The sequence below is a fragment of the Babylonia areolata genome, chromosome 19, assembly GCF_041734735.1.
Source record: "Babylonia areolata isolate BAREFJ2019XMU chromosome 19, ASM4173473v1, whole genome shotgun sequence".
Taxonomy (NCBI): domain Eukaryota; kingdom Metazoa; phylum Mollusca; class Gastropoda; order Neogastropoda; family Buccinidae; genus Babylonia; species Babylonia areolata.
The window spans coordinates 29,180,340-29,207,929 of NC_134894.1; the positions used below are offsets into that span (position 1 = coordinate 29,180,340).

Below are 27,590 nucleotides of genomic sequence, written 5' to 3' on the forward strand. Positions count from 1 at the left end.
TAAAATGTTATTGCATGACTGCAGTTATATTATTCATTGCAATGCTTTGTTTGTTGGACATGTGTTATTTTAGCTCAATGCTTTACATAGATGCTCCTCTGCTCTGTGTTAAAATCAGGTTGAACAGTCAGTGTTACTTAATTCATTTTTTTTCTTTAGTTCTTTCTCTGCTTTTTTACTTTTGTCACTCCATTCTATCACACACACATACATACACACACTCACTTATCTTCCCTCCCACTTTTCTCTCTTTATATTCTTGCCCTATTTCTTCAGGTCCGGGGTTACTTTGGTTGGTGGATTGTTTGTTGGGTTTTTTTTGTTCGTTTTTTTCAGTGAGGTTCAGGTCTGCTCACTGACCAGGGTGAAAAAATGTGCACTTTTCACTCCAGTGGTGGTGAGAGGCTGTGTTTGAACTGATAGACGGATTGGACCAGTATGTATGCGCACAGCTCTTCTCAGTTCTGGTATCCAGTGGAAGTGCTGGCACTGAACTGATGCATGAAAAAAGGGATCATGTTTGCAAATTTGGTCATGCCTTTGAATGGATTTTTTTGTGGGGGGTGTGGGGGGGCGAGGTGTGTGTTCTGTTAAGAACTGGTGTGAGTGTGTGTATATGTGTGTTTATGGTATATACAAAGAAATAAGATGCTTTTTTCCATTACTTATCTTGAATTGGTTGTGTGTGTCTGGCTGGTATACAAAGAAATGCATAAAATGACTGGGGTTGAAATGTGCAACAACAAAAAATTATCTGGCAAACCACATCTCTCATGAAAAAGCAAATTCTTCCAGGTCCAATAAAAAGACTTTACTATGATACACCACAAACAAACAATCCTCAGTTTTGCAAAACAAATGTTAAGCAAAACCATTTTGTTCAACATTCTGTTTATATCCAACACACTGATGCCATCTAACCTCTACAGCTATGCATTAATTACTAATATTGCTTGTGGTCCGACTGATCACACCTGGACTGAAAATGAGTTAAAAGCAGGCCTCAAACCATAGTCCCTTCAACAAGCCATGCACTGCACCATTAAGCTACACAAGTCCTCAGTGCTGAAGGCATGAGCCATTCTGCTCAGTTTAAAAATAAATGCGAGTAGATCAGCTGAAGAAATAGAGGTCATGCTGGCAAAAACACAACAAGACTAACTTCAACTACTGCCCATTCTAGCTCTTACAAATTCAATCCCTAATCATCAATAGATCAGCAGGCATACAGATCACCAGTACACGTATGTAGAAAACCGACCAGACTTCCTGGGGGAAAAGGGATGATCCAGAAATGGAAAGGAAAAGGGGAAGGAAGAAGCAACACTGATTACAAACGTCTAACAATTAGTGTGTTTTAAAACTATAAACAATTCATAACTTAAAGCAGAGATGCTCCTCTCTTCTACATTTTAGTTACTCTCTCTGTTCATCAGAATCCTCCATCGTGTCTGCCTGTTGTGCGCCAGGAATGTAATCCACCAAATGTATTTTTAAATAAGGTAAACCCTGAAACTCTCCTCTGTGGTGCTAAGTTTTCCTTGGACTGTGCACGTATCAGTTTCAGTACGTAAATAAATGTTAAAGGTTCCATAGCCTTTTACGGCCAAATGGGCAGTGAGTTCATATTCATGTCTTGTGCTTGTGCTCAGCATAGGAAGGAGGGGGCCCAATGCTCTCCTCCTCATCCGACAAGAGGATACCTCAGTAACCTATGGCAAAAATGTAACAAACAAGCCTATTTATAGATAATATGAACAACTGCACAATAGTCTAGTTATCTCGTGTTAGTATTACTTTATAAAACATAACTTCCCAACAGCGGAATTATTTCATTGTTAGTACTGTCACTCTACAAACAATATAAATATGTAATAACACCGGTCTACTGAAAGTAGTTAATGACTACATACTTTCCTTGGCATGCTCAAGCTCAAAACATTTCTCTGATGTATAAGTTCACATTTTAAAAATGAACTGACTAACCAATTAAAACAATTTTCTTCCCCAACAAACAAGAAGATAACATAATCATTGGCATGGAAAGCTCAACAAAGTTGTTATATTTGGATAAAGGACATGTGTTCTTCTTTACATGAAATTTAAACTGTTTTGTGGTACTGTGTTTGGATGTTAACCAACAGATCTGCTTTGTCTTGTTAGCATTGGTGTGTTTGTATGTAAACCTACAGATCTGTATAGTCTAAAATGTTATTTTGCTTTTTTATATATTTCAACAGTACAGGTGCTTTTTTTTTTTTTTTTTTTTTTTTTGTGATGTGTGAAGTAAAGAACAACAGGCTGGAGAATACATTGTAACTGAGAAAACTGATATTTCAGGACATACGATTTAACAGACCACATATAAATGATACATATACACTACAGCAAGATACACGGCACAATAGCCTGCTGCCAAGGAACCATCAAAAACCATTCATCCGGACCTCCCTCTCAACACCACATCAATAGCAAAAAGCAAATGCCATCAAAGCAAATAGCAAAATGTTATGAAAAGGAAACTAAATTATGCAGGAACTCCTCTTCCTCCTCCCCTACCCAATTTAATCCCGTCTCCTCTCTCCTAACCCCCAACACCCCCTTCCCCAAAAATAATTTATCCATGAACAAAGGTGAAATTGTATATTAACTATTGGAGTCATTTTTTCATTGATAACAGATAGCAATCAACAATTATCAACATTCCAACACATACAGCACAAACCATACCACAGGCACGACTGCCAGAAATAACCAGAAGCCCATAGATACTGAAATGTCATAGAAAACAGGTGAAGAAGCACATTACAAAACAAAACAGATTACTTCTAACACTTCACAACAAGAAAATCACAAACAGCTCAACAGCTAAAGTCTACAAACAGCAATCACAACAGATTTTTAGTCTTCCTGGACAGAAGCACAACAATCAGCACTTTCAATAACGACCTAAACGACAACTTAGATGAGAAGCTGTTACTATTAACCCCTTGACTGCTGCCAACCAAGTAAGCCCATCAGTCGGGGGCTGTCACCTCACTGAAATAGAGGACAGTGGTCACAGGTCAGGATGTCAGTCACCATTATGAGTTGAAAGTTCTTCCTCAAAGGACTTCATTTACGGGTATGTTCGTTCAGTAAAAATCAATGACACTGTTCATGACATGATAATGAGACTTGATAAGTGCACGAAAAGTTGTAAATGCACTTCAACACTCATGCCACACTGATCTCATTTCACCAAGGTTAGCAGTCAAGGGGTTGAAACAGATAGAACTGAAATGTACCATCACCCTGACATTCCTAATGGCAGGCACTCTTGACACATAACAATGCAATGTCCCTGAGTTGAGGATTCTCTTCAACTGGATCTGTACATCTCAATTGAAGAGAGACCATACATCAAGAAAGAATTATTCTCCTCTGATTGTGGCAAATAATGTTTATGCAAGAATTGCTCTTGCCTTGATATATGGTTTATGTGCTTTCTTTGAAATATGCTGGAAATCTGGTGGTAAATCTGCTGACATTTTTACAGGTCAAAGGACTCCAGAGAAAACATTTGTAAATGTTTACCACAGACACACACACACGCAAACACAGAGTATATAAAATTTTACTATAGACACACAAACACACACACTCAAAAGTTTGTAAAAATTTACCATAGACACATGCACACATGAGAATGCCCTCGCGAACACATATACAATGAGTTTCTAAAAATTTAACATGGAGACGTGCACATGCACACTCGCAAGTGTGCACATACACACATCCACACCAACCGAAATAATGGCTATTACACACTCATTTTGTTAAGACAAAACCAGTGCTTACCAACTCTCTCTCTCTCTCTCTGGGTACTACAAACACACAGCTTCTAACCTTGCAAAGCTTGATAGATGATTCAATGAGTAACTCCGCAATACTCTCTCACCACCTGCCAAAAATCTAGCTTACCAGAAAAAAACCCAATAAAAACACATTTTGCACAAGAACTTCATACGTAATTTTTCAACTACATTCAAGAAGGTAAACAATGATATATATATTACAATATGCTTTAGCCGGCTGCATTCAATAAACTTAACTTTTTGCTAAAAAATGCTTGTATTTGGCAATGTATTATCAATTCAGCAACAATAACTACATTCCCCCACTTGATGTACAGACTGCAGCCTGTCATTTTATTTTCTGGAAACTTGCATCATCTTTCATTACTTTGCTGCATGCCACAAAACACATGCACATCAGAATATAATATGTATTATAGATGGAAGAGGGGAGGAAGTAAAGCCACCACCAAAATACAATACCTGTACAGGAACGCAAACATATTACATTTTCACTGGCTATTATTTACCTTTTCAATAAAAATCATCTTAAAATCAGAAACCAGATCAATGTCACTAGGATCTTGTGGTTAACAAACTATTACAATCAACAACAAAAACAGAACAAAAATAGTGAATGCAAGTTAAACATCACATTAAGTAAATGCAAGTTAAACAAAAACTTCACATTCAATCTCTTGCCTCCAGATTGCCACCCCATTTCCCTTCATCCCTGCCGACTCTTCTGTTTTCATCAAAATATCAACTTACAAATTACCTAAACAAGAGAAGCAAAGCCTCCGTAGTTCACTTGTGTTTCCTACAGATTTTCAATAAAATAATAAAGGATATATAGCATATATATACACCCTCCTTCCATCCCTTAAGACGTTTTTCTTTTTTTCTTTTTTTTTTTTTATAAGGCGAGGAGTGCTAGATGCAAACCAGCAGCTCACATGCAGTTCAGACTGATGTGTAAAAGATAAAACAGATTCAAAGAAAGGCGAAAAATATCAGTTCTGAACCTGTTTGCTTACCATCAGAATTTCTAAACCACAACTGTGCTAAAATGTAACATATCCCCAAAAGTTCTGTCAATATTATTCATCATTTCATTGTTATACTATGCATACAAATTTCAGAACCAAATCTTATCAGTCTATGTAACTTAAACCTGCTTGGAAATTTCGAAAGAAAATTTCGAAACACTTGTTGAACACACCACACAGTAACCAACAAGCTGGCAAGATGGGGACCTAAAAATCTCGTGACTTTTATTCTTCATAATATTCCATCGATATGTGCAGAAATTTCCACACGTCACATGGACACTATGAAGATTGCAGACTGATAGACATGTTTTGCCTCATGCCATGAACGGGCGTTTTCGAGCACCACGCTCAGCAACTGACTACTTCTGTTCTTCTTTTGTAAGTCATTTCTTTAAACCTTTTCTTGGAATGACTTAATTTCAGTAAAATTCTTTTTTTTTTCTTTTCAACAAATCACTGGCCCAAATGCAAAAATTCCACACCAACCGCACATGCACAGTTAATGCTGAGTGTAACAGTTATTAACCCAAAACCACACAGTATGTATGAGTTCTGTCGCACTGTCATTGAAATCAAATATGTTGGGATGGAAGTATGATGTGATAAAAGATTGTGCAAACAAAACACTTTCACTATCACATCGCTTTTACCAACAATAGGACCCGACAAATGTAAATAGTGCAAGGCCTTCATGCTGAGTGTTAAACACAACAGTCTATTAAAGCATTAATTATAATAATATCAATAATGTGTATTCAGCACTTGTCGAGATTCTATACACATTCAACAATACAAGTGGCATGAAAAGGAAAAGGTATATTAAACTATCAAAGATACAAACTCACTAAAAAATACGGTTTTAAAAAAAGTGTAACTACACACACCACATATCTCTTCCACCTCACATACACACATACACATGCATGCATGTACACACACAATTTATGCAACCACATTCACAAAGACAGCCTGAGGGGGAGAAAGCTCAATAGCTGAAATTACTGCTTAAACAAATATGTTTTAAGGGTAGCCTTGGATGATATAACAGAAGAATAGTGTCTGATATTTTGTGGACGAGACAGGAATGTGTGGAAAGTACTGATTTTTTTATATCTTTAAGCCAAATTTGATGTCAACAAAGAATTTCCAGAGAAACTGAATTCATCATCGGAACACACACACACACACACACACACACACACACACACACACACAAAATGACTAACCGAAACAGGGTCATAGACTCACTTTCTCACATAAGCTAACAACAACAAAAAAACAAGAACTTCCTCAAAACAAAGGAAAACAAAAATTTGCCAACGAGACCACAGATCACAACCAAAACATTTAACAAAGTTTCTCTCCAGTTCCCTGTCCTCATCAAAAGACACCACACATAGCAGCAACTGTAATCATAACAAATGCTGAATATCAAAAACATTTGAAAGGAAGACTTCTACAGCCCTTCAACCAGATAGTGAAAAACTAAAAGAATATCTTGAAAACATGTAACATATGCTCTTTGTGGAGTTTTCAAGTTTATCACATCTTCATACACACATTAGATATAATCATGTATCACATATGTATATTTACATACACTGCTGCAAAATGGTAATCATTGCAATCTGTTTCTTTTTTTTTCTTCTTTTTTTTTTTCTCTTCTTTTTTTTTGCAGATTTTGTTTTCAGTGCTGATCTTAATGACTTTCTATCAAATGACAAGGGTGCAAGTGACAAGGTGGCTGAAATCCAGATAACAGATTTATATGTGTAAAGAATGCAACTGTTACTTACCCAGATTGGTGAACATTGCATCAGTCTTTCCAAGTCTCTTTTTAAAAGATGTCTTTCTCAAACTTACTTCAGTGTGATATAGATGTTTCCACCTTTCCAGAGAACAAGGCAGCCCCCCCAACATTCAATATTGCACTGACTTGTATGACTTTCTGGCACAGATGCCATATCAGTCAATATTTGAGACTTGGATACTTCATCACCAGAACTTACAAGTGTCACTCTTGATGAACATTTCAGAAACCAACATGGTGACAAGATGGTAGATATAAAGCTATAAATCTATTCTCTTTGCTTGCATTCCAGTGAATCTGAACCTCTCATTTCAACACTGAACATACAACAACTTGCATGGACAGGGTAGTTCATCAAAAACATTTCTTTCTTTTCTTCATCTATTCTCATGAAAAATGCTGTATCATGCTGTCTAAGACTGTGATGTAACAAAACTGAAATTTACAACCAGAAAACACCCAAATGCAATTTCAACTATCTAACAATGACAGACATTTGGAAATGGTATAAATCTGGGATATCAGTTGCACTTCACCCCTGCTATTAAAGTTAACCTTCAAAGGACCACTTCCTTCCTTTTCTTATATAGTTTCAATTTACAAATGACATGATTGCTATCCATTTACATCTCCAGAGCTTTTTGATTTCAGACAACTTTCTTCTGCTCCTTGGAGTCCTTCTCCAGCTGCATCTCGGCCTTGAGGAGATTGATCATCTCTGTCACCTGGTCCTTGTTCAGTTTGATTTTCTCCTGGCCCAGAGCCTCTAACACCTGCACACATGCACACACACAAATTTAGATTACACTACTGCATTTCCCCCCCCTACTGACAGGGGTGGAAATCACCTCACCTCAGCTACACCTGTTGCCATTCTGGTCCAGTGCCAGTCACTCCAGTTGTCCCCAAGTGTGGCCGGTCCTCTTCATGTCTAACTCCAGGTCACCGTGTCATGTATTTCTTCTACTGTTGGGGTGAAAAGCCAGTCTACTAAGTGCAGTCTTCGTTCCCACCCTCACCTATCAGTGCCAAACAAGCTTAAGTTCACAAGACATGAGATTGAGATGTCTCCAGTGAGCAGCTGACAAAACCAGAACGAACAGGGTCAGAAACAACAACGTAAGAAAGATGGATGGTGCAAGACCTATCAACCAGTACACAGCGCACCAATGCATGAAGTGGTTTAGTCACCTGACATGCCAGGATGCCAGTCAACCAGCCAGCCCTGCAAGCCGACAACACCCATTGGAAATGTATTCACACATTAGCCACAGTGGTTTATTAGCCTCGAATGTTACACCAAAAAGAAACCCAAAAAAGTGCAAAAACATCTCTAAATTAGCCACATTAAGTGAGAAACTCAACCGATTGCTTTCAGTTTGAAAGCTTCATCATAAGCATTGCGTCATGCTTTCAGCATGATGGAAGTTGTCTGAGCAAGGGCAATCAACTGAAATATAGCCATATGATGATCTGGAGGGAAAAAACGTGAACAGTAACACTGAATTTTTAATTCAAGAAGAGTCAAAACCAGTTTTGAAACCTAATGCTAATTTAAAAACAGACTGGAGACTGATGGCAGCACTTGATTTGACCTGAACATGTCATCGGGAAAATCCACAACATTGGAAAAATCCACAGACAAACTGTGTTGTTATTTTAGCTGCAGGGGTTATAGTTGAGGGAAAAAGTTGCAGCTAATAATCTGAATTCTATGGTAGTTGCTCCACCATCCATGCCATTCAGTGTTATTACCCTCACACTGAACATCCTGAATCCCCTCTACAAAGCCACACCACGGTTTGTTCTGTCACAGTCCCTGTGCCAGTCGATAGATACACTGTTTCTCGTGCTGTATCCCCATAAAGGATGAATTTGGTAGCCACACATCCCTCATTCCTTTAGTAATCTACAATAACCTTCCCAACCTGAAAGGTGAAACCATTTTACTAAAGTGACTCCTGTGTGTATTCGCTAAAAGCAACCCAACAGTACACTGTTGCTATTCTGGATCGCCATTCAGTACCAATGTCAAGGACTGCACCTGCACATCTAGACATTCTGAGGAATGAATTACAGGCAGATTTGTACACCAAGTCAAACAATCTCTCTCTAACTCTCTCTCACCCACTCTCTCTGGACACTTTGCAGACGCAAACAAACAAGAGAGGTACGGCCTTCAAGACTCACTTGTGATACACTTTTTTTTTTAAATCCAAGCTTTTTATGTATTGAGTATAATTTCAAAATGTAATGTTTAAGATGAGAAAGATCAGTTTAAAGCGAATTAAGTCCCCTAGCATTAATTACAAAGTAATTTCCCTTTTTTACTATCTGCACCAAAACGTTTGCAAAATAAATAAAACTTCCATGCTTAGCAAAAGAAGTTCCTGTTTGAACAAAAAATGATAATAATGACTGCTCTTGTTGTTGGGTCAGAATATCAGATCAAAGTGCCAAGTTTAGAGAATACAAAAAATATAAATATAACAGTAAATGCAGTTTGCATATAATTAGGCTTCATTTATTATTTTTTGTGCCCATCCCAGAGGTGCAATATTGTTTTAAACAAGATGACTGGAAAGAAGTGAATTTTTCCTATTTTTATGCCTAATTTGGTGTCAACTGACAAAGTATGTGCAGAGAAAATGTCAATGTTAAAGTTTACCACGGACACACAGACACACAGACAGACACAGACACACACACACAGACAACCGAACACCGGGTTAAAACATAGACTCACTTTGTTTACACAAGTGAGTCAACAAAAAAGCCAAACAAACATGACTGTAGTAGGAATGACAGACAATGAGGGCCAGGTTGATGTTGATGTTCCTATCGTGATCCTCATACAGGACCTCTCTCTCTTTCTCTCTCTCTCACGTTCTCATACACATTCTCTCTCTCTCTCTCTAACAAACATTCTCACCCTCTCTCTGTGGACGCTTTGCAGACACAAACAATAGAAAAAAAAACACCTAACGTAAGTGCAATGGAACTGACAGACCTTGAGGGCTAAGTTGATGTCAATGTTCCCATCATGATCCTCGTCCAGGACCTCCAAAATGTGCTGCAGCTTGGTTTCATTGGGCACCTTCTGCAGATCCTTCATGGCTGCCATCATCTCCTCGATGCCCACGATCTTGTCTCTGTCAGCAGAACATCATATGTCACATCAACTCTTCAATCCTGTCACTATCGACAAAAACATCTAACATTACACCATCTCTTAAATGCCAATGATCCTGTCTCTGTCAGCAAAACATCATATCATCTCTTTTCTTTCAGCAAAACATCTAACATCACTGTCTCTGATGGCAAAGCATCTAACATTACTGTCTCTGGCAAGCATCTAACATTACTGTCTCTGATGGCAAAGCATCTTACATCACTGTCTCATTGGCAAAACATCTAACATCACTGTTGCCAAAATGGTTAAATGTTTTACATCACTGTCTCTGATGGTAAAGCATCTAACATCACCACCTCAGATGGCAAAACATCTAACATCACATCATCTCTTCCTTTGTCAGCAAAACTTTTATCACCAGACACAGAAAAAAACAATAGCCACATCCACTGAGCATGTTACATTCAAGAATAAAGATCCAACAGCAGGAAAATTATGGTTTGATTGATTGACTGATATGGATACTAATATAGCACCTATCCTTGGTCAGAGACCAAGCTGTAGATGCTTTATAAACACAGATTTATTTGCACAACAGGCTGCCCACCTGAGTGGATCCGAGTGAAAGCTGCCTGTAGTCGCTCATCATTCATTTTCTATGTCATTCAGTCAGACTTGTGGAATGGAAAAGTAACTTTCTGATGGTGTTTCTAGACATACAATTCAGGTGTTATTTTCTTGTTGTTCAGATGCTGGTTTTTTATGATCTTTTTTCCCTTTCTTATGTTTCCTTTTTTTCTTTTTCTTTTTTTAATAATCTTTAAAATGCCAGCATACCTGCTCTCCTTTATCTTCCTCATGACTTCTTCAACAGCCACTTTTCTATCCTCTTCCTTCAGGTCAGCACTCTGCTTCAACTGGTCTTCGATGGCCTCTATGTCTACCTAAAAAGCAAACACAGCACGCACAAGTCTTAAGACACCATCTTAATTCTTGCAAGATTATTCAAAAGACTTGCCGTCGTAGTGATATGACAAGACCAAATAATTCCCTTATGCTATATTCCCCACTCTTTTTTGATACACAGACCCCAACAACTCACCTCTACCCCTCTCCAACATCTTCAACAAACAGAGACACAGTGGATATAAATTCAAAATTGCAATGGCCGTAAAAGGCTTTGGGACCTTAAATCTTTTTTAAACCTTATATGTGGTCTGGAGTAATACTCATTGCTTAAAATTCTTCACAGTATAAAATCAATCAAGAAATGTTTTGCATAAATCAAGAAAAGTTCAGTTAGTTATGTAAATAAAGAACAAAAAACAATCAGAACAACATCTCTGACATTCACAATATAAATATGACACAAACATTCACACATATACATATATATACACAAACTCTCTCTCTCTCTCTTTCTCTCTCTCTCTCTCTCTCTCTCTCTCTCTCTGTCATCAAAAAAGTACCAAAATATCTACAATCAAATCAGACTGTGTCATCAAAAAAGTACCAAAATATCTACAATCAAATCAGACTATCTGCTGACCTTGTGACAATCACACACACACACACACACACACACACACACACACACACACACACACACACTCTCCCCATCCCCCCACCCCTCCAAACCACTCGCTCGAACACAAACACTCCAACACACAGAAGAACCAGAAGAACCCAACCATCTACAAAAACAAAAACAAAACAACAAAAAAAACAAAAACAAAAAATCCTCCTATCTGCCAACAGACCAACTGACCTTATGTTGATCTTTCTCAACCTCCAGCTCCTGCATGACAGAGTCTGCTTGTTGGATAATGCGGTCCACTCGCTTGATGAGGCGCTTGGCTGCCTTGGACTCCCGAAGGGCGTCTGGCTCCTTGCCGGTCAGCATCATCACCTCCTTGAGGTCCTCCAGGTCCTAAGACAAGGGAAAAACAATTGTACTGACAATCTCTGTGCTCCATCTGTCAGGACAAAATCCTTCAGTTAACATACTTTCTCTTTTCAGGGTCCAACAATCTGTGCAGAACACTCTTGATTTTCATTCCTACCACCTCTCGCTTCTTCTATCTCTTGACAATCTCTTTCTGTTTACTCTCAATTCCTGTTTACTGGCAGGTAGGTTCCCCCCCACAGATGGGACCAAACAAAATTCAATACTTTTTCCAGACCTTTTCCGGTCCAGAATTTTCCATTCCAAACACAAAGCCAAACTAAATATAAAATAAATTCTGTCTAATACATAACTGACAAAAGAGATCAGCAGATTGCAACTATCCCAGTAATGATGCTTAATTTTCATCACATTTCATTTTTTTGACTGTTTGTTCTAAATGCATAAAACTCTTTGTTGAATGATACTCGTACTGATTAAGTGTTTCATTTTCATCAAAATTCCAGGACTTTTCCAGCCCTGAAAATAGAGCTCTTGTTTTTCTCAGACTTTTCCAATTCAGGCTTCCATGATTCTTTATTAACCCTGTAGTACTGGTGGTACTGTTTGCTTATATCTCAGCCAACTGCACAAGGCCATATATAGGGCTGAAAGCATTCTCTAGTCAAAAAACTGATCAACACTGATCCCAGAAAAGAATAAAACCTGGAAAAGAAAACCATGCACAGACATTACCATTACAAGTAAACCTTGGGTAGCATCTCACGTTCATCATTCTGTCAACATTTCACCAGAGGAGTAAAAGATAAGGGAGCCATAACACAAAATCATTCTACCATTCTGTCAACATTTCACCAATGGTTGAAAAAAGGGAGACTTAAATACTTAAACTTTAAGTTAAGCAAAACTGTTCTATATAATACTTCAAAGGCACACAGAGCAGACATACAAAGCCATAAAACCCACACACACCAAAAAAATAATAATAAAACTGGGGGGAAAAAAGCTGAAAAAATGAGGAGAATGGAGGACCCACAAAAAACAACAAAACCAAAAAAATCACATACCAAAATGTACAAACTCAACTAGACTGCCTCATTATCAAGTAAAGAAAAAGACGAAAAAAAGCTATATTCAACTTTCTGATGAAATAAAAGTACAAGTGAATTAACCACAAAAGCAAAAAATTAGAAAGAATGAAAAGGCAAAATCCTGAAAGACAGTGACAGAGATAAGGGAATTTCCAAAAGGTGGGGATAGTGTTTATAACCAAAAGAGGCCTGTGCATCTCCACAACAGACTTCTAACCCTCCACCCCCGATGCAAAAATGCATGCTTTCTCATGAATATGCTTCATACTCATGGTTTCACCTCTTTTCACACACACACACAACACACAACACACACAGACACACACACCTTTTAGAACTGATACCCACTAAAACATATCAGTCATCATTTATCCAGTATTTCATCCAAAACATTCATGATCAGTTTCAAATCTACATTAAATACTTCATTTTAAGGGCAGTTCTGTGGTATTTCTGTTAAGATATCCTGTTCATTTTCAGTCATAATACATCTTAAAATGAAAATTTCAAGACTGATTGCAAAAAAATTCTACAATAAAAAATGGGCATAAATGGGCTGAAGGAGGGTTAAGCCCTGAAAATAGTAAAGCCACGTTTCTGAATGGATTGTTAAGTTTGGTAAGCATGTTGGGAAGTGATTACTGAAGCATGTGTTACTTGCAAACAGAATAAAACAGACTAGTTATTTATTTTTTTTTTTTATTGTTGTTTCTCTCTGCCTGCATCAGTTATTATTTTCTCTTAAACTTCTTCTTCTTCTTCTTCTTCGTTCGTAGGCTGCAACTCCCACGTTCACTCGTATGCACACGAGTGGGCTTTTACGTGTATGACCGTTTTTACCCCGCCATGTAGGTAGCCATACTCCGGTTTCGGGGGTGTGCATGCAGGGTATGTTCTTGTTTCCATAACCCACCGAACGCTGACATGGATTACGAGATCTTTAACGTGCGTATTTGATCTTCTGCTTGCATATACACACGAAAGGGGTTCAGGCACTAGCAGGTCTGCACATATGTTGACCTGGGAGATCGTAAAAATCTCCACCCTTTACCCACCAGGCGCCGTCACCGTGATTCGAACCCGGGACCCTCAGATTGACAGTCCAACGCTCTAACCACTCGGCTATTGCGCCCGTCATTTTCTCTTAAACAAAAAATTCCACTCTACACACTTGTTTGATTCCAAACAAAACAAACAAAAAATAGATAAAACAAAACCACCACAACAGCGTTGTTATGCCTTGAGTCTTTTTCTAATAAGTGACATCCGGTGTGTTCTTAGAAACAGTGACCCATCCTAAAAAATACAGTTCTTTTAGATTCAGTTTTTTGGGACTGGTGCCTCATCACATTACAGCATTACACTGCTCCTTGCAGATGTAAGCGTCAATGCAACACATGCTAAGCAGAAGTTACTATTTCAATTAAAAATAATAAATGACTGCTATCAAGCAATGTGTCACTTTGTCAAATGAAAGTTTTGTGAACAAGAAAAAATTAACAATAAAATGACAGTGGAAACATTCAATGCTTCCTGTGCACTTCCCTGAAATGCACTGTCAATACGAACAGAATGTGTGGAAAGAACTCATTTGTTTTTTCTGTGTTTGAGACAAGTTTGCTGTTGACAATGTATTTCAAGTGTTAATGAATTTGTTAAGTCCACTATGGACAAGATTCAAGATTTACTTTGCTTTTCACCCCTTTTGGGTAAGGAGGGTCAGAAACAAATGAGGAAAAGAACATAATAACCCGAAAAACAACTAATAACTAGTCTGTGTCAACAACACTCATGTGGCGAATACAATATACAACTAATGCATGCTCTGACAGTAATGTGACCCTACTTCCTCTCTCATTTCTCAAAATGCATAAAGTTGAAAGCATATCAACTATCAATATTGCAGCCTCTTTCCAGATTTGTACTTGAGAAATTCAGAAACTGCCCTGGAATGCCCTTTGATATTGATACACTACTCTTTGGCACAACAGAAAGCACAAAAAAGACAATAAAACTGATTTAATATTCTACTTGGAAATATTTCTTCTGCACAAATCGAGACAAGCAAAGTGCAACCTAATGTACAAGCATTTCTTGTGGAACTAAATTTCAACTAGGAGAGAGAAAAATATACACACCCGGAGGACACCAACCGCCTGCAATTCCAGATGAACAAGTGTCCATACACAGGTTTACCATATAAATTATCACCTGCTATCAAATATATCATTAATAACTGGATTTGGGTTGCTGATGCAGCTGCCATGATTTTCCTGATACCATGTCTACATGTGCAATATTTGAGGCTGATAAACACCTACTTCCCACCTGCTACTGTTTACACATATACACATATTCAACAATTATTGTTCACTTTTTCTTTTTCACTTCTCAATCATTCTTCACTTTTTCTGTTTTCCTTCTTTTTCCTCTTCTTCATTATTTTTTTTTTTTCTCTGTAAAGAGATACCTTCATTGTTATCCGTGAATTACAACTGCACACATTTGTCTAAATAATAAATATTATGTGTTGTCAATTTCAAGCAAGCAACAATCAAAACAATCATCTGGACAAAATGCTGAGCGACAGATTCACACCACTCTTACATACAACCTTCTGGCATGGATATTTAAAAGAAATTTTTTCACCCAAAATCAGGTTTAAATCCAACATACCAACCATAACCCGCTAGACTGACAGAGGTTCGATTCCCTGTTCAATGTAGGATATTACTCCACTCAGGCTCTACAGAAATTGAAGTATAAATCTACATTTATTATTTCATTGATTCAAAGAAGATCTGATGGCAAACCTCTTTGTATTCGTCCACTTCCTCTTTCAGGTCTTCCAGCTCCTCCTTCTCAATGTCAAGCCGCTTCTGCTGGGCAATTTCCTCTAATGCAGATTCAATCTCCTCCAGCTCCTTGACAGTGATGCTTTCATCCTCTGCCTCCTCTTCCTTAGGAGTCACCAGCTCCTCCCCCGCTATGCCTGTCAGTTCTGGGGCCTTGTCAACCAGCTCTGAAACACAGTAAGTTGCTATTGCTTTAGCTGTTTGTTGTTGTTTTTTTAATTACACAACAATTTTCTTCTTCTTTTTTTAACCACACAACCAGCTCTGCAAAAAAGTTGCTATGTTTTTTTCTTCTTCTTGTCTGTTAACACACAACTAGATCTGCAAACATTAGCTAATTGACACAACACAACCACCTCTACAAACAGGTTGCTAATGTTTGTTATTGGTTGTTGTTTTTTTCTTTTACCACACAGCCAGCACTGCAATCAAGTCAGGATTTTTTTTAAATTACACAACCAGCTCTGCAAACAAGTTGCTAATGTTGGTGTCCCCCCCCCCCTTTTTTTTTTTTAAACACAAGTTGCTATTTTTTTTCCAAAACAACCTGCGCTGAAAACACAAGTTGCTAATTCTTTTTAAACCATGCAACCAGTTCTGCAAATACAAGTTGCTATTCTTTTTGTTTTGTTTTTTTAACACAACCATATCTGCAAACACAAAAGTTGCTAATGTGCTGTTGTTGTTGTTTTGCTACATAATCAGCACTGCAAATATGATTTACTTTTTTTTTTCAAGAACGAATCCTAATTTTCAAAAATGAACCAGAGGAGAGATTAAAACCACAATTACACTGTGGTCTTTCAAGGAGAATGGAAATATAAAGTACCTTTCCCCAGGACACAACACCATGCCGAAAGAGGCCTCAAACTCTGATCACTGGTGAACACCCGATCTGAAGTCCAATACCTAACCAATTCTGCCACGGCGCCCCCCAGCTGTAAGAGATGGCTCTAAAGATATGGGAAAATTACCTTCAGACTTAGCAGGCTCCACAACAGGGGCCACATCTTTCACTGCCTCCTTGCTGTCCACAGCTGCCGGTTCTACCAAGGATTCTGCTGATGCTGCTGCCGCACGCTCCTGCTGAATCTGCTCTCCAACATGAACAAAATCCAGTTTGCATACACCACTTGACTGGTTTTCCACACCCATAGAAAACAAATCATGCATACCTTTTTTTTCAACTTTTAAAGTTCAGTTTGTCACACATAAGCAAAGTCTTTATACTACATCATTCCAATGCAGTTGCATACCTATGAATTTGCTCTGATTTCTTAAATTCAAGTTTATATGGTTTATAACATGATTAAACATACTGCTTACTTGAGCATTCTAGTCTCATTGGTCTTACACCAGCACTGGTATGGACATGTACTTGCTCATGCATGCACCCGCATACACCCACACACATGCCCATCCACCAACATCTCTCTCTCTCTCTCTCTCTCACACACACACATCCACACACACACACATCGACACACACACACACACACTCACACACACATCCAGTCTTGAACATATGCAGAAACATATCCAAACATGTTCACCATACCTTCACACACACATACACACACATAAACACACACGCGTACACACACTGGCTGACCAGCCATCAATCCATGAACAAACTGGTCAACATACACCCTTCCCAACTCCATACATCATTTAAAAATTAATTCTTAAAATGTCAACAAAAAAGTCCCACCCACAATACAACCAATATAACCAAATGCCCGACAAGTGAAACGAACCCTGGCTTCCTCCTCCAGTCTGGCCTCCTCCTCTTTGCGTGCCTCTCTCTCGGCAGCAATGATGTCTTCCTCCTTCTTGATCACCTCCAGGCGAGTCTTGTTGTCAACCTCCTCTCCGGCCAGTTCGGCCACCTTCAGCTTCACTTCATCAGTCTGAGGACAATGCAGAAACACACACATGAAAGGCAACCTGTCAGTTTTCAGTATAATATTCTACTGCATTACTCTTTGACACAACAATGTGATATTCAGAACTGTTCTCCCCAGAAGAAGCGTGTTGCTACAGTACAGTGCCCCCCACCCCTCCCCCACCCACCCCACCCCCCTCATTTTTTTTTTTTTTTTTATAATCTTTATTCTGCCTGCAAGTTTGTTCATTTTCTTATCAAAGAGGATTTTTCAACATAACTTTGCCCCTTTTATTCCCATGGATTTTGTTGGTTTTTTTGCATACATTAAGTGCATGCTACGAAACGGACCCCATATTTATCATCTCACACGAATGACTGGTGTCAAGAACACCACTCAAGGTCTAATGGAGGTGGAGAAAATACTGATGAGTGTGGGTACCATCCCATGTGCTCAGATTCTCTCGATTCCCAGACAGACATGTTATCACTAGGCCATCACTCCATGACATGCTGCGCATTTCCTCCATCTGAGGACAACATACATTACAGTACAACCATCCTGCAATGGCTTATCATCTTGTTTGACTACTCTGCAATCTTTTTTTTTCTTTTTGCTAAATCCTAATGTATACATTCTCAAAACTTGTATGTATCAGGTACAATGCCACAACCTAACAACTGACTATGCTGCAATTTGGGGGCTTTTTAATAAAGATTGTCTTAACATGAAATTAAATGAATTTTCAGTCAAAAAACATGAAGGCAGTATTGTAAAAAATTATATCAATAATCAAATATTTTCTGTTCTATCTATCACAGTATCGACCTATCCATCAATCTAACTACATCTTAATATTTCAATTATTGTGAAAATAAAAATTTTTAAATTAGGTGCATCACTGAAAAACAAACAATACTAAACAAAACAAAAAGGTTACTGCACGGAAGGCATCATGGCGGAATCAGCAAGGCATTGGATTTCTGATCCAGTAGTCAGGGTTCGATCCCCCTTTTCGGCCTGGTGCTGTGTCCTTGGGAAAGGCACTATACTCCACTTTCCCTCACTCAACCCAAAGTGATTGGGCACCTGACTTGGTTGGGGAAGGTTACAATGGCGGAAAGAGAGCACTGGGCCCTGCCTTCCTTTGGTGAGCCCTAGACACTGGAGAGTACATTCACAGCCCTGTGGCCATTAAAGACTGTGGGACCTATTACTTTTTTTTTAACTGAACGTCCACTCTGCGCAGCCAAAACATACCGCAGTGGGAGCAGTCTGGGTCAGTTCTGAGATGGTAGCCTGCAGCTGCTCCTCTGTAGACAGGGTTTCCGGCAGGTAGAGGGCGCGGGACAGCAGCAGCAGCGAAGTTGGAATCTTCTCCTCCAGGTGGAGCGTCAGCCACTGCTGCAGCTGCGCCTTCAGCCGCTCGTTGTCCACACCCATCGCTCGCATGCCCCGTGCTCTGTTCGCCGCCTGAAGCTCTGGCACCGAGAGCCTGTCCACACCCCCCTCCTTCACTATCATCTGCGCAGCAAATGTACAATCACATTAATAAAAATTCAACTCATCTAGACTCTAAAAAGGCAGCAAACACTACATACAGATGCCCAGATGAAGACAAGATGGTGGATCATGAACCATAAAGACACTTTAAATAATTGTTTCAGTGTTCATGTGCATATGATTATGAAAACACAAGCCCAGTAAGCACAAGGCTATAAAAAGACTGCTTCTCACAGCTTCTTCTTTGCAATAACCAGTCTCAAAACCAGCACAATGGCACTGAATTAGCAAACCAGAACCAAACGTAATTTCACAATCCAGCATCCATCAATAACAAAAAAGATTTTTTTTTTTTTAAATCAAATAAAATTCTACATCAGCATTAATCATAAGTTGTTTTTTGTTGTTTTTAACTTTTACCAAGAACAATGTCCATGTTTTGTGACAGTTTCAGTTTCAGTTTTAAGGTGTCAAGTGTGCAAACTGATCCATGCATATTTATTTATATATGCTGTGAACAAAAAAAAATCAAGTACAGACATGGTTTCTATCTCCCACAGCACCACACCTGGTCATCAGCCTTCAGCTGTCGGAGCTTGATCTCCAGCTGGAATCTAAGGAAGGCGTCGATGCCAATGGGTTGTATGTTGAGCACGCGACACACAGCTTGCAGCTGCTGGCGCGACAAGTTGTCCAGGGTGATCTCGTCCTCAAACAGCTTGGCAAACTTGAGGATCTCCTGAGTAGTGGGCCGGATTCCTTGACTGCGAATCTGAAGACAGTTTTACACATTACTTTTATTTCTTTTTTTAACTAATATTTCAGTATGGATCAGCAAGAATAATATTTACATCTAAGATACACTAAGGATCAGATACTACAACAGCAAAAATGACACCTATTCCACTCAGTAGTTTATTCACAAATTCAAAAATGATCCGAACACTTCAAAACACACTTTCTGTTTCATCAGTTTTAAGTTGCCAATTCAAACACTGACCCACCTTTTCCACAAACTGTGAGAATTCCTCTGCTGCACTGCCTTTCTTTTTCTTCTTCTGAAGGGCAGATTCGCGAATGGTGTCCTGGAGAAACTTGGCCATTTCCAACTTCAGCTTAAGATTCTTCTTCCGATTTTCCAACTGTAAAAAGAGAACATGTGTAACTTTGAGCATTCCTCATACACAATGACAGATGGAGGAAAAAGGTGCAAGAGAAGGAGAATGTCACTTTCAACTATGTTTTGTTTTACCCTATCATTGCAATGTGCTTCTTTCTTAAACAAGTGCACTTATTCACAATTCAAAATGAAAGTTATAAATACAATAATGGCAACAATTATTTAGTTTTATGAAATATTCTCATGCCTGCCATTTCATTCAGTGCAATCTCTTAACGTTAATGTTCAAGAAATTTACAGGACAAGATCTATCACAAACCACCTTTCCTTCATTATTTGTTGCTAGTACCATAGGTTATCCAAAACATGCAACGGTCACATTGATTAAAACTAAAAGGCAAAATATTCTGTACAAGATATCTACAAATGCATATCACATATATTCTTTTCTTGTTTTCAGTTGCACCTTTGATTCCATTTCAATGTGAAATACGTGATAGTTGTCAATAGCTTTGCTGCTTGTTTAAAGGTTGTTTCACCTGCTTGTCAGTTGGTTGTGAGTTGTTCTTGCCATATCAGCACTCACTAGTTTATTTGAATGTAACATCTCTTAGTGCTGTCAGTAACTTTGCTACTTAATTGAAGTCATTTGTGTTTGACTTTGAAGGTCATTTGACAACCTGTCAGCTGGTTGCAGCGAATTCTTGCCACAGCACTAACCAGTTTCTTTGAATGTAAAATATCTTATTGCAGTCAGATACTTTGCTGCTCGTTTAACCTGTTCTGAGCCTATAAGACATCTGCTGACATCCTACACAAAATGTTGCCAAAGTGCCTATAAGGTGTCTACTGATGTCCTGAATCTATTCCAATTTTTTGGGTTGGTGTCATATGCAAAAGAGCATAGGAAACTTTGTCCAGCTAAGACAGTGGTCCCAGTCAACAGATCTGCATAACTTTGCATGCTGTACAGATCATTATGTATGGTAATACTAACAGTGATGAGAGATGCATTCATTTTGGCTGGTGGTTGGTTGAACTCAATGATGATGACGAAAGTGACGAAACTGACAGCGCAATGTTTGACACTTTGTCCAGTCCATCATAGATCAATTTTGAACAGAAGACAATGTCTGACAGTAAGGATGCAGTATTTTCATGTAATTTGAGAAGAGGGGGAGGAGTGCAAGAGAGGAGTGGTGCAAGACGATAGGTTGGAGACCAGACAAGAGGGTGTGGGAAAGGGGTGTGGCCATGACTTCAGTGAACTGTCTTTCATAGTGTTTATCTAGCAGGTACTGGACAACAGCCAAAAAGAATAATCCATGATTTTACAAAACTGATGGTTGACAATTGACAAGAATCTTGTGTTTTCATTTTTTCATTCTTTTTGTCACTGTTCAGCTGACATACACCTTTGCACAGCTGGATGCACAACAGACACTATATCAGCACAACTGTAACCAGAAGGGAGTAGGAATCATCATAATCATTAATGATTCTAAAGGGGGAATGCTCTAAGGTGTATAAAAATAAAAATAAAATAAAATAAAATAAGTTTGATTGGTCAGTTTCTGAGAACATGACTGACTTTTTATCTTGACAGAACGAGAACCCTAATTTGCCATTGTTGCAACAGTTATTTACTTACATGTTTGCAAGTGCTCTGATTTTTTTTTTTTTTTTCTTGACAGGACTCATCTGAAGCACTGAAGTGAAGGGGTATCAAAACTGAGGGTACATTGAGAGCAGAGCTTAAAAGGCCACATAATTTGGGACTCTGCTTTTTCTATTATTGATGATGAAGAAGGAGGAGGAGGATGATGGAGATGGAGATGCTGCTCTGGAGGTCCATTTAGGTTTGGGACCTTGTGGTAAGGCTGTACTCTATGCTTCCTGTCATTGTGATATCCCAGCATTAACCAGGCCCAAGAGATACAGAAACTTGCAGTGTTGGTCAGGAAACTAGAGCAACACCCCCAAAAACGCATCCATGAAATGGATGATACTTGACTGTGTGGTCCCAATCTTCAAATTTAAGCCCATAGCAGTGTTGGCAGGTTGCTGGTTGTTGCAGGCTGATATTGCCACAGCACTCACCACTTTATTCTTTTCAGCGAAGGTGCTAGGTAGCATGTTGGGGAACAGCTTGATGGCAACAGGCAGCAACAGCTCCATGAAGGGCACCAGCAAAAACACCAAGAACGGAACCAGGCGGAACATGTCTGCAGTCGTGCGTACCAACTGCAATACAGGTAATATGTTTTGCTATGAACATGGTTACGCATTGTTGCTAATACAGTTATAGTTATACTATAGTCCAGCTGACCACACTACGCCATATCAGGACTGATGAACACGGTTGCACATGACCGATGTTTGTGTCTCTTAAAAATAAGAAACAAAAAAGAGAAGATTAATATCTGATGTATGTCCGTGTATCTGTCTGTGTGTATACATAGATCTATAAGTCAGTATGTGCATGTGTAAATGTATGCTGAACATGCCTGCATCTTAATTCTGTGTGTGTGTGTGTGTGTGTGTGTGTGTGTGTGTGTGCACATGTTTATACTTTGCATGTCATTTCCATCTGTTCTTGTCATCAACTGATTGCCTTTTCCACCTCATATCTACTTATAATACCTAACTGGTTTACCTGTTTCCAGTCATCTTTTACCTATTGGCTCATTAATTTCGGTTTGTTATGACAGAACTTTTAACATTGTATAAAAGTTATAACATTCATTCCTATTCCCTGGGTTTTCTGTCACTTTCAAAAATGATGACATGTGACCACTTCCCTCCTGTTTTCAAGAGGTGTTCAATACTGGCCAGCACTGTCGTTATTTACAAACCATCTACAGTATAAAAATATATATTATGCAATACAAATACAGTATAAATTAATGATTAACAAGAAATTATTTTTATTGGTACAACAAAGTTAACAATAATAATCAATTTGCATGGACAATAACAGACTCTAAATTCTCAATCTTACAACTACAAGTTACAACATAGTTCTTGAATCTGTTTATTGTTATGACTCATAAATTATCTAAGTCATGTATTCAAACTAATTCTGATTGCGCAAATTATCTCCAAGATAAAATATTTTGTTATGAAACATATGTTTAATTTCACAGTTTCTCACTTTGATTTAACTGCACTGAGATCACCATTTATTACAGTTTACACCTTCATTAATAAATTTTGCACCATCTTAGTACAGACTGTAACTTTTGAAGTTTTATATTGGCTAACCAGGTTTAATTTGTATCAGTAAACTCACCTGTTGCCTTTCTCTGCGTGTAAGTGAACTTCCATGCAACACTTTCCACAACAGACGAGAGCAAATCCTTACATCTATGAACAGCAAACGAAAGCCATGGTAGTAATGTTTCAGCTCTGCTACAAAACGTTGCCACAGTGGTTTCTTTACTGGAACAACAACAATCGGCTCCTCATGGGCCACAGTGACTTTTCCTTTCTCCTCTTCTTGCTTCTCTAACTGTTCCACTTTTTCCTTCAAAGCTTTCACAGATTTTTCTACTTTTGATTCTTCCTTGAAAGCTCTAACAGATGTGTGAAAACTGCTTGCAACATTATAATTGCTAAAAGCATAAGTCAAATCACAGGTGCTGGAAAAGTGAAGGGGTCTAAGTACAACGCCTTCACAGTTCCTATGTCTAATAAATGATGATGCTCCAGGCTGCAGAAAATTGTATGAATCGATGAATCTTCTGTGCACACTAAAGCCATGAAGATCCACTTGCCGTATGCGTTGTCTTGAAGCTTGTGCATCAATTTCACATTCAGACGAAGCATTACTTTGTGTTGATAATGTTCTGAAAAAGATTAAACATTTAAAATCAAATACCATAAAATATTCTATAAAAAGAGCAAACAATTAAGGAAAAAGGGAACTCATTATCAAGTTATACAAAACCATTCTTTGGCAAATTCAAATGATACACATTTTCAACAAGGCAACAAATAAAACCACATAATAATATAAAATTATGAAGTGTTTAAAGTGCAAAAATCTCTATATGTCTTCTAACACTACTCAGCTTCTGATACTTTCCAAACCATTTTTTTTTTTAAATGTGCCCATTCAGCCCATTGCAAAGATATGATAAATGGAAAACCTGTAAAAAGTGTAATGTTTTCTATACATATATAGGCAATATATATAATGTGGTACTAAAATATCCATAATCAGATTATTTTGTACAAATAAAATAAGTGAGTAATGTTTTGTATATATGTGTGTGTGTGTGTAGGTGATACAAAAATATAATATATCCATTATGACTTCTGTACAAATAAAGTAAGTGAGAAAGAATTATATTTCAAACAAGAAACACAAAGTACCTACCTGATCCTGTATTTCATATGACATTTACAGCCGCACTGGACACCGTTTACCTGCAGCAAGCGTCCTGCAAACAGAACATGAGAAATAAACATGCAGAAAGCTTGCGACGGATAAGCTGCTCCTCAAGCTGAACCACCAAAGTATCAGAAAACCCATTCACAAATGGATCAAGAACTATCTGTCCCAACAGAAAACGAGAGTTCTTCTTGAGGGAGAAAAATCAGAGGAAACAGTGTTTTCACTCCTTCAAAGATCGCTTCACCCTGTAGAACAACCTGGACAGTCTAGACTGGGGAATGTAATTCAATGTGCAGAAATGTTTCATCCTAATCCAGCAAGAATAAACTACCCTACTTCTATCGACTGAATCGGGTAGCATTAAGACAAATCCAGTAGATCCCCTATCTAGAATTACAAATTTCAAATGACCTAAAATGAACCAGCCACATTACATCAATTTCTGTAAAAGGGCCAACTACACTCTCGGCTTCCTGAGACAAAACCTGAGAAACTGCTCCTTGGAGTGAATGGCTGGTTTTAGTTTCTCTCTCTCGTTTGCTCCAGTTTGCTGTGGTATGGGAACCCTACCTCAAAAGACAATGAAACTTTTTGAAAGGCTTGAGAGAGTCTGATGCCAAGCTACAGGTCAAGGGACCAAGACTTATTAGCTAGAACTTTTACTTTACAAGAGCAGACTTGATCAACAAACAAAAGAAAATAAATAAATATAATAAAAAGAAAGAAGTGAACTTGAAGATGATGATTCGTTGGGGACATAAAAAAAAAAGGCCGAGAGGTCTCGGCAGATGATCTGCCAGTTCCTACACTACTAGTACTACCAGTATTACTAATATATATATATATATATATATATATATATATATGATAGTCGTGTCCGACTGTGACCATCAGAACAGCAGAGGAGGCACCTGCTGTTCCGACTATTTGGGCTAGAATTTGATTATAGTGGAGAGTGTCTTGCCCAAGTTATATCCCCACTCTCTTGGCCAAGAGGGTTTTAGGACAGTCAGTGTTGGGTTTATTCCCAAAGGCCAACTAGCCCCCAAGGCTGCAGCACTAAGAGCCAGTGCAATTTTGCCTCCTAGTTTGAGAGTCATAATCCTTCACAAAAGACTATGCAGTATGCTGTAAACGATTTCCCTTTGACTGGAGAAACCATTGATAATACAGCTCTCACTTTGCTGTTGGCCCAAATGTAAACTTATGTCAATCTGTGATATAAGCCGAGTGTTGGGCCGAGAACGTAATATCCCCAGACAGTTTGTTTGTTTGTTTGTTTTTTGGGGGGGTTGTTTTGTTTTTTTCTTTTCTTTTTTAGTTAACACGCGCTCTCCAAAGTCCGGTGCTACGATAGCAAACTGGCCCTTACAATGTACAAATCCTGATCCTGAACAAACTGATCACTTTAATCTCATAAAGTTTATTCAGTGCTTCATTTTCTATTTCATCAGTGTAAAGTTCTATGAACACACTCACTGACTCAATCACTCAGTGCCTCACCTTTCGCAAGAAACTTCGCTATGCATGAGGGTCCCAAAATAATCCGTGACATTATGCTTTGATAATGTCCGTCACAATCAACGCTGCTGTGATTAACACTTCTGCACTGTGTTGATAAAAGCAACAATAAAAATGTCTTTCACGTTTGCCATGAACTCGCCGGGTGATGTAAACTGTGTGATTCTAAGGTCAGCAGCAACTTGAACGGAAGTCACACATGTGAGGTCAAGTTTGCAACAACAAAAAACTTGGAATGGAAAACAGACGAATCGTATTGAACAATGTGTTTATTAATTTTTCTCGACGTCAAATAAGATAAAACTTAAACAAGAGAGTGAATCTGTTAACCTTACGTCTATATTTATCCTCTTAAAGATGACGGTGAATAAATAAGTGTCTGTGAACTGTTCACTTCCTCTTTTTGTTTCTTTTCCACACAAGCCAATGATTGTTAGTAATTTGTATCATCTATGAAATTCAATTCTCAAACACAACAGCAACTATTTGAACTTTACGTGTCTGCTAGTGGCTTGTGTTTGCACGTGTGGTTCGTTTGTCATCTGCCTGTCTGTCTGTGTCTGTGTCTGTGCGTGAGTTTGCCGTGTGACGGACGAGCTGCATGCCACGAAATGCCAATGAACTCAATGATGAACACGCCGGTATGGCCATGGTTGCATGCATGTATCACTGATGTTACAGTTGAACTATGGGTAGTTTAACACCAAGGGGGTTGTTCGTTTGTTTTAGACGAACTGGTTCAAGTAATTCCTTTTGTTCAGTTCCTTCTGTCACTTCATACTCTGCGGTGCCTCTCCAACTCAATGTTTATTTGTTCAGTGTTTGATTGTTTGTTTTTTCATGATCTCGATCTGATTGCACATGATGGGCTGACATATAGAATACATTTTATATATCTGACCGTCTACAAACTTGAATCCATCATAAAAATTAATTAGTCGCGCCCCGCCGGCCGGCTCATACCGGGTAGCGCCGGCCCGGCGGCACCCGTGACTATACATGTATGAAAACTCCAACTTGACTTGGACTGAGTGACTGAAGCCGCGCCTGCACTGATGTCATGGTTACCGGCAGTGCAAATCGTAGTGATTACTGATACTTCGATCCTGCCAGGTAGCCAACGGCATACAGTACAGATATGAACTGAACGCCACTGATGATGTGCCGTACCATGCAGCTACTGACACCGCAGACGGAGCTGCGTGCCGTTTGTAATTCCGTCGTCACACTTCTCAGTTCTCAAAGCTGACACCACCGACACACATCCACTCACACTGACGCTCATCTCTTTTTTTCATACTCTTTTTTTTTTTTTTTTGTCACACTATTTTTTAAAAAAATCATTTTTTTTTCTCAAGGCCCATGACTAAGCGCGTTGGGTTACGCTGCTGGTCAGGCATGTGCTTGGCTGCAGATGTGGTGTAGCGTATATGGATTTGTCCGAACGCAGTGACGCCTCCTTGAGCTACTGATACTGA

At 38.6% G+C, this 27,590-nt stretch overlaps 1 protein-coding gene across 2 annotated transcripts; it reads right to left on the bottom strand.

Annotated features, from left to right (window-relative positions):
* Positions 1-796: 796 nt before the first annotated feature.
* Positions 797-26,301, bottom strand: LOC143293594 (mitochondrial proton/calcium exchanger protein-like). Of its 2 annotated transcripts, XM_076604658.1 has the most exons (15): positions 26,095-26,301; positions 24,574-24,637; positions 23,485-24,040; positions 22,293-22,436; positions 20,077-20,214; positions 19,641-19,844; positions 18,830-19,093; positions 17,441-17,593; positions 16,658-16,775; positions 15,642-15,850; positions 14,967-14,984; positions 11,600-11,761; positions 10,669-10,775; positions 9,709-9,850; positions 797-7,471 (listed from the first exon to the last, which is right to left on the bottom strand). In XM_076604658.1, the coding sequence occupies exons 1-15, from the start codon at positions 26,144-26,146 to the stop codon at positions 7,346-7,348; spliced, it is 2,457 nt and encodes an 818-aa protein (XP_076460773.1). In that variant the 5' UTR covers positions 26,147-26,301; the 3' UTR covers positions 797-7,345. The 2 variants fall into 2 exon arrangements, with proteins under 2 accessions (XP_076460773.1, XP_076460775.1); XM_076604660.1 differs by lacking the exon at positions 14,967-14,984.
* Between the last annotated feature and the right edge of the window lie 1,289 nt (positions 26,302-27,590).

Coding starts and splice junctions, on each gene's coding strand:
- LOC143293594 (XM_076604658.1), bottom strand. CDS start 26,146: ATGTCACGGATTATTTTGGGACCCTCATGCATAGCGAAGTTTCTTGCG. Junction 24,638..26,094: donor AGCGAAGTTTCTTGCGAAAG/GTGAGGCACTGA, acceptor TTCTGTTTGCAG/GACGCTTGCTGCAGGTAAAC. Junction 7,472..9,708: donor ACATCAACTTAGCCCTCAAG/GTCTGTCAGTTC, acceptor GCATGTGTGCAG/GTGTTAGAGGCTCTGGGCCA.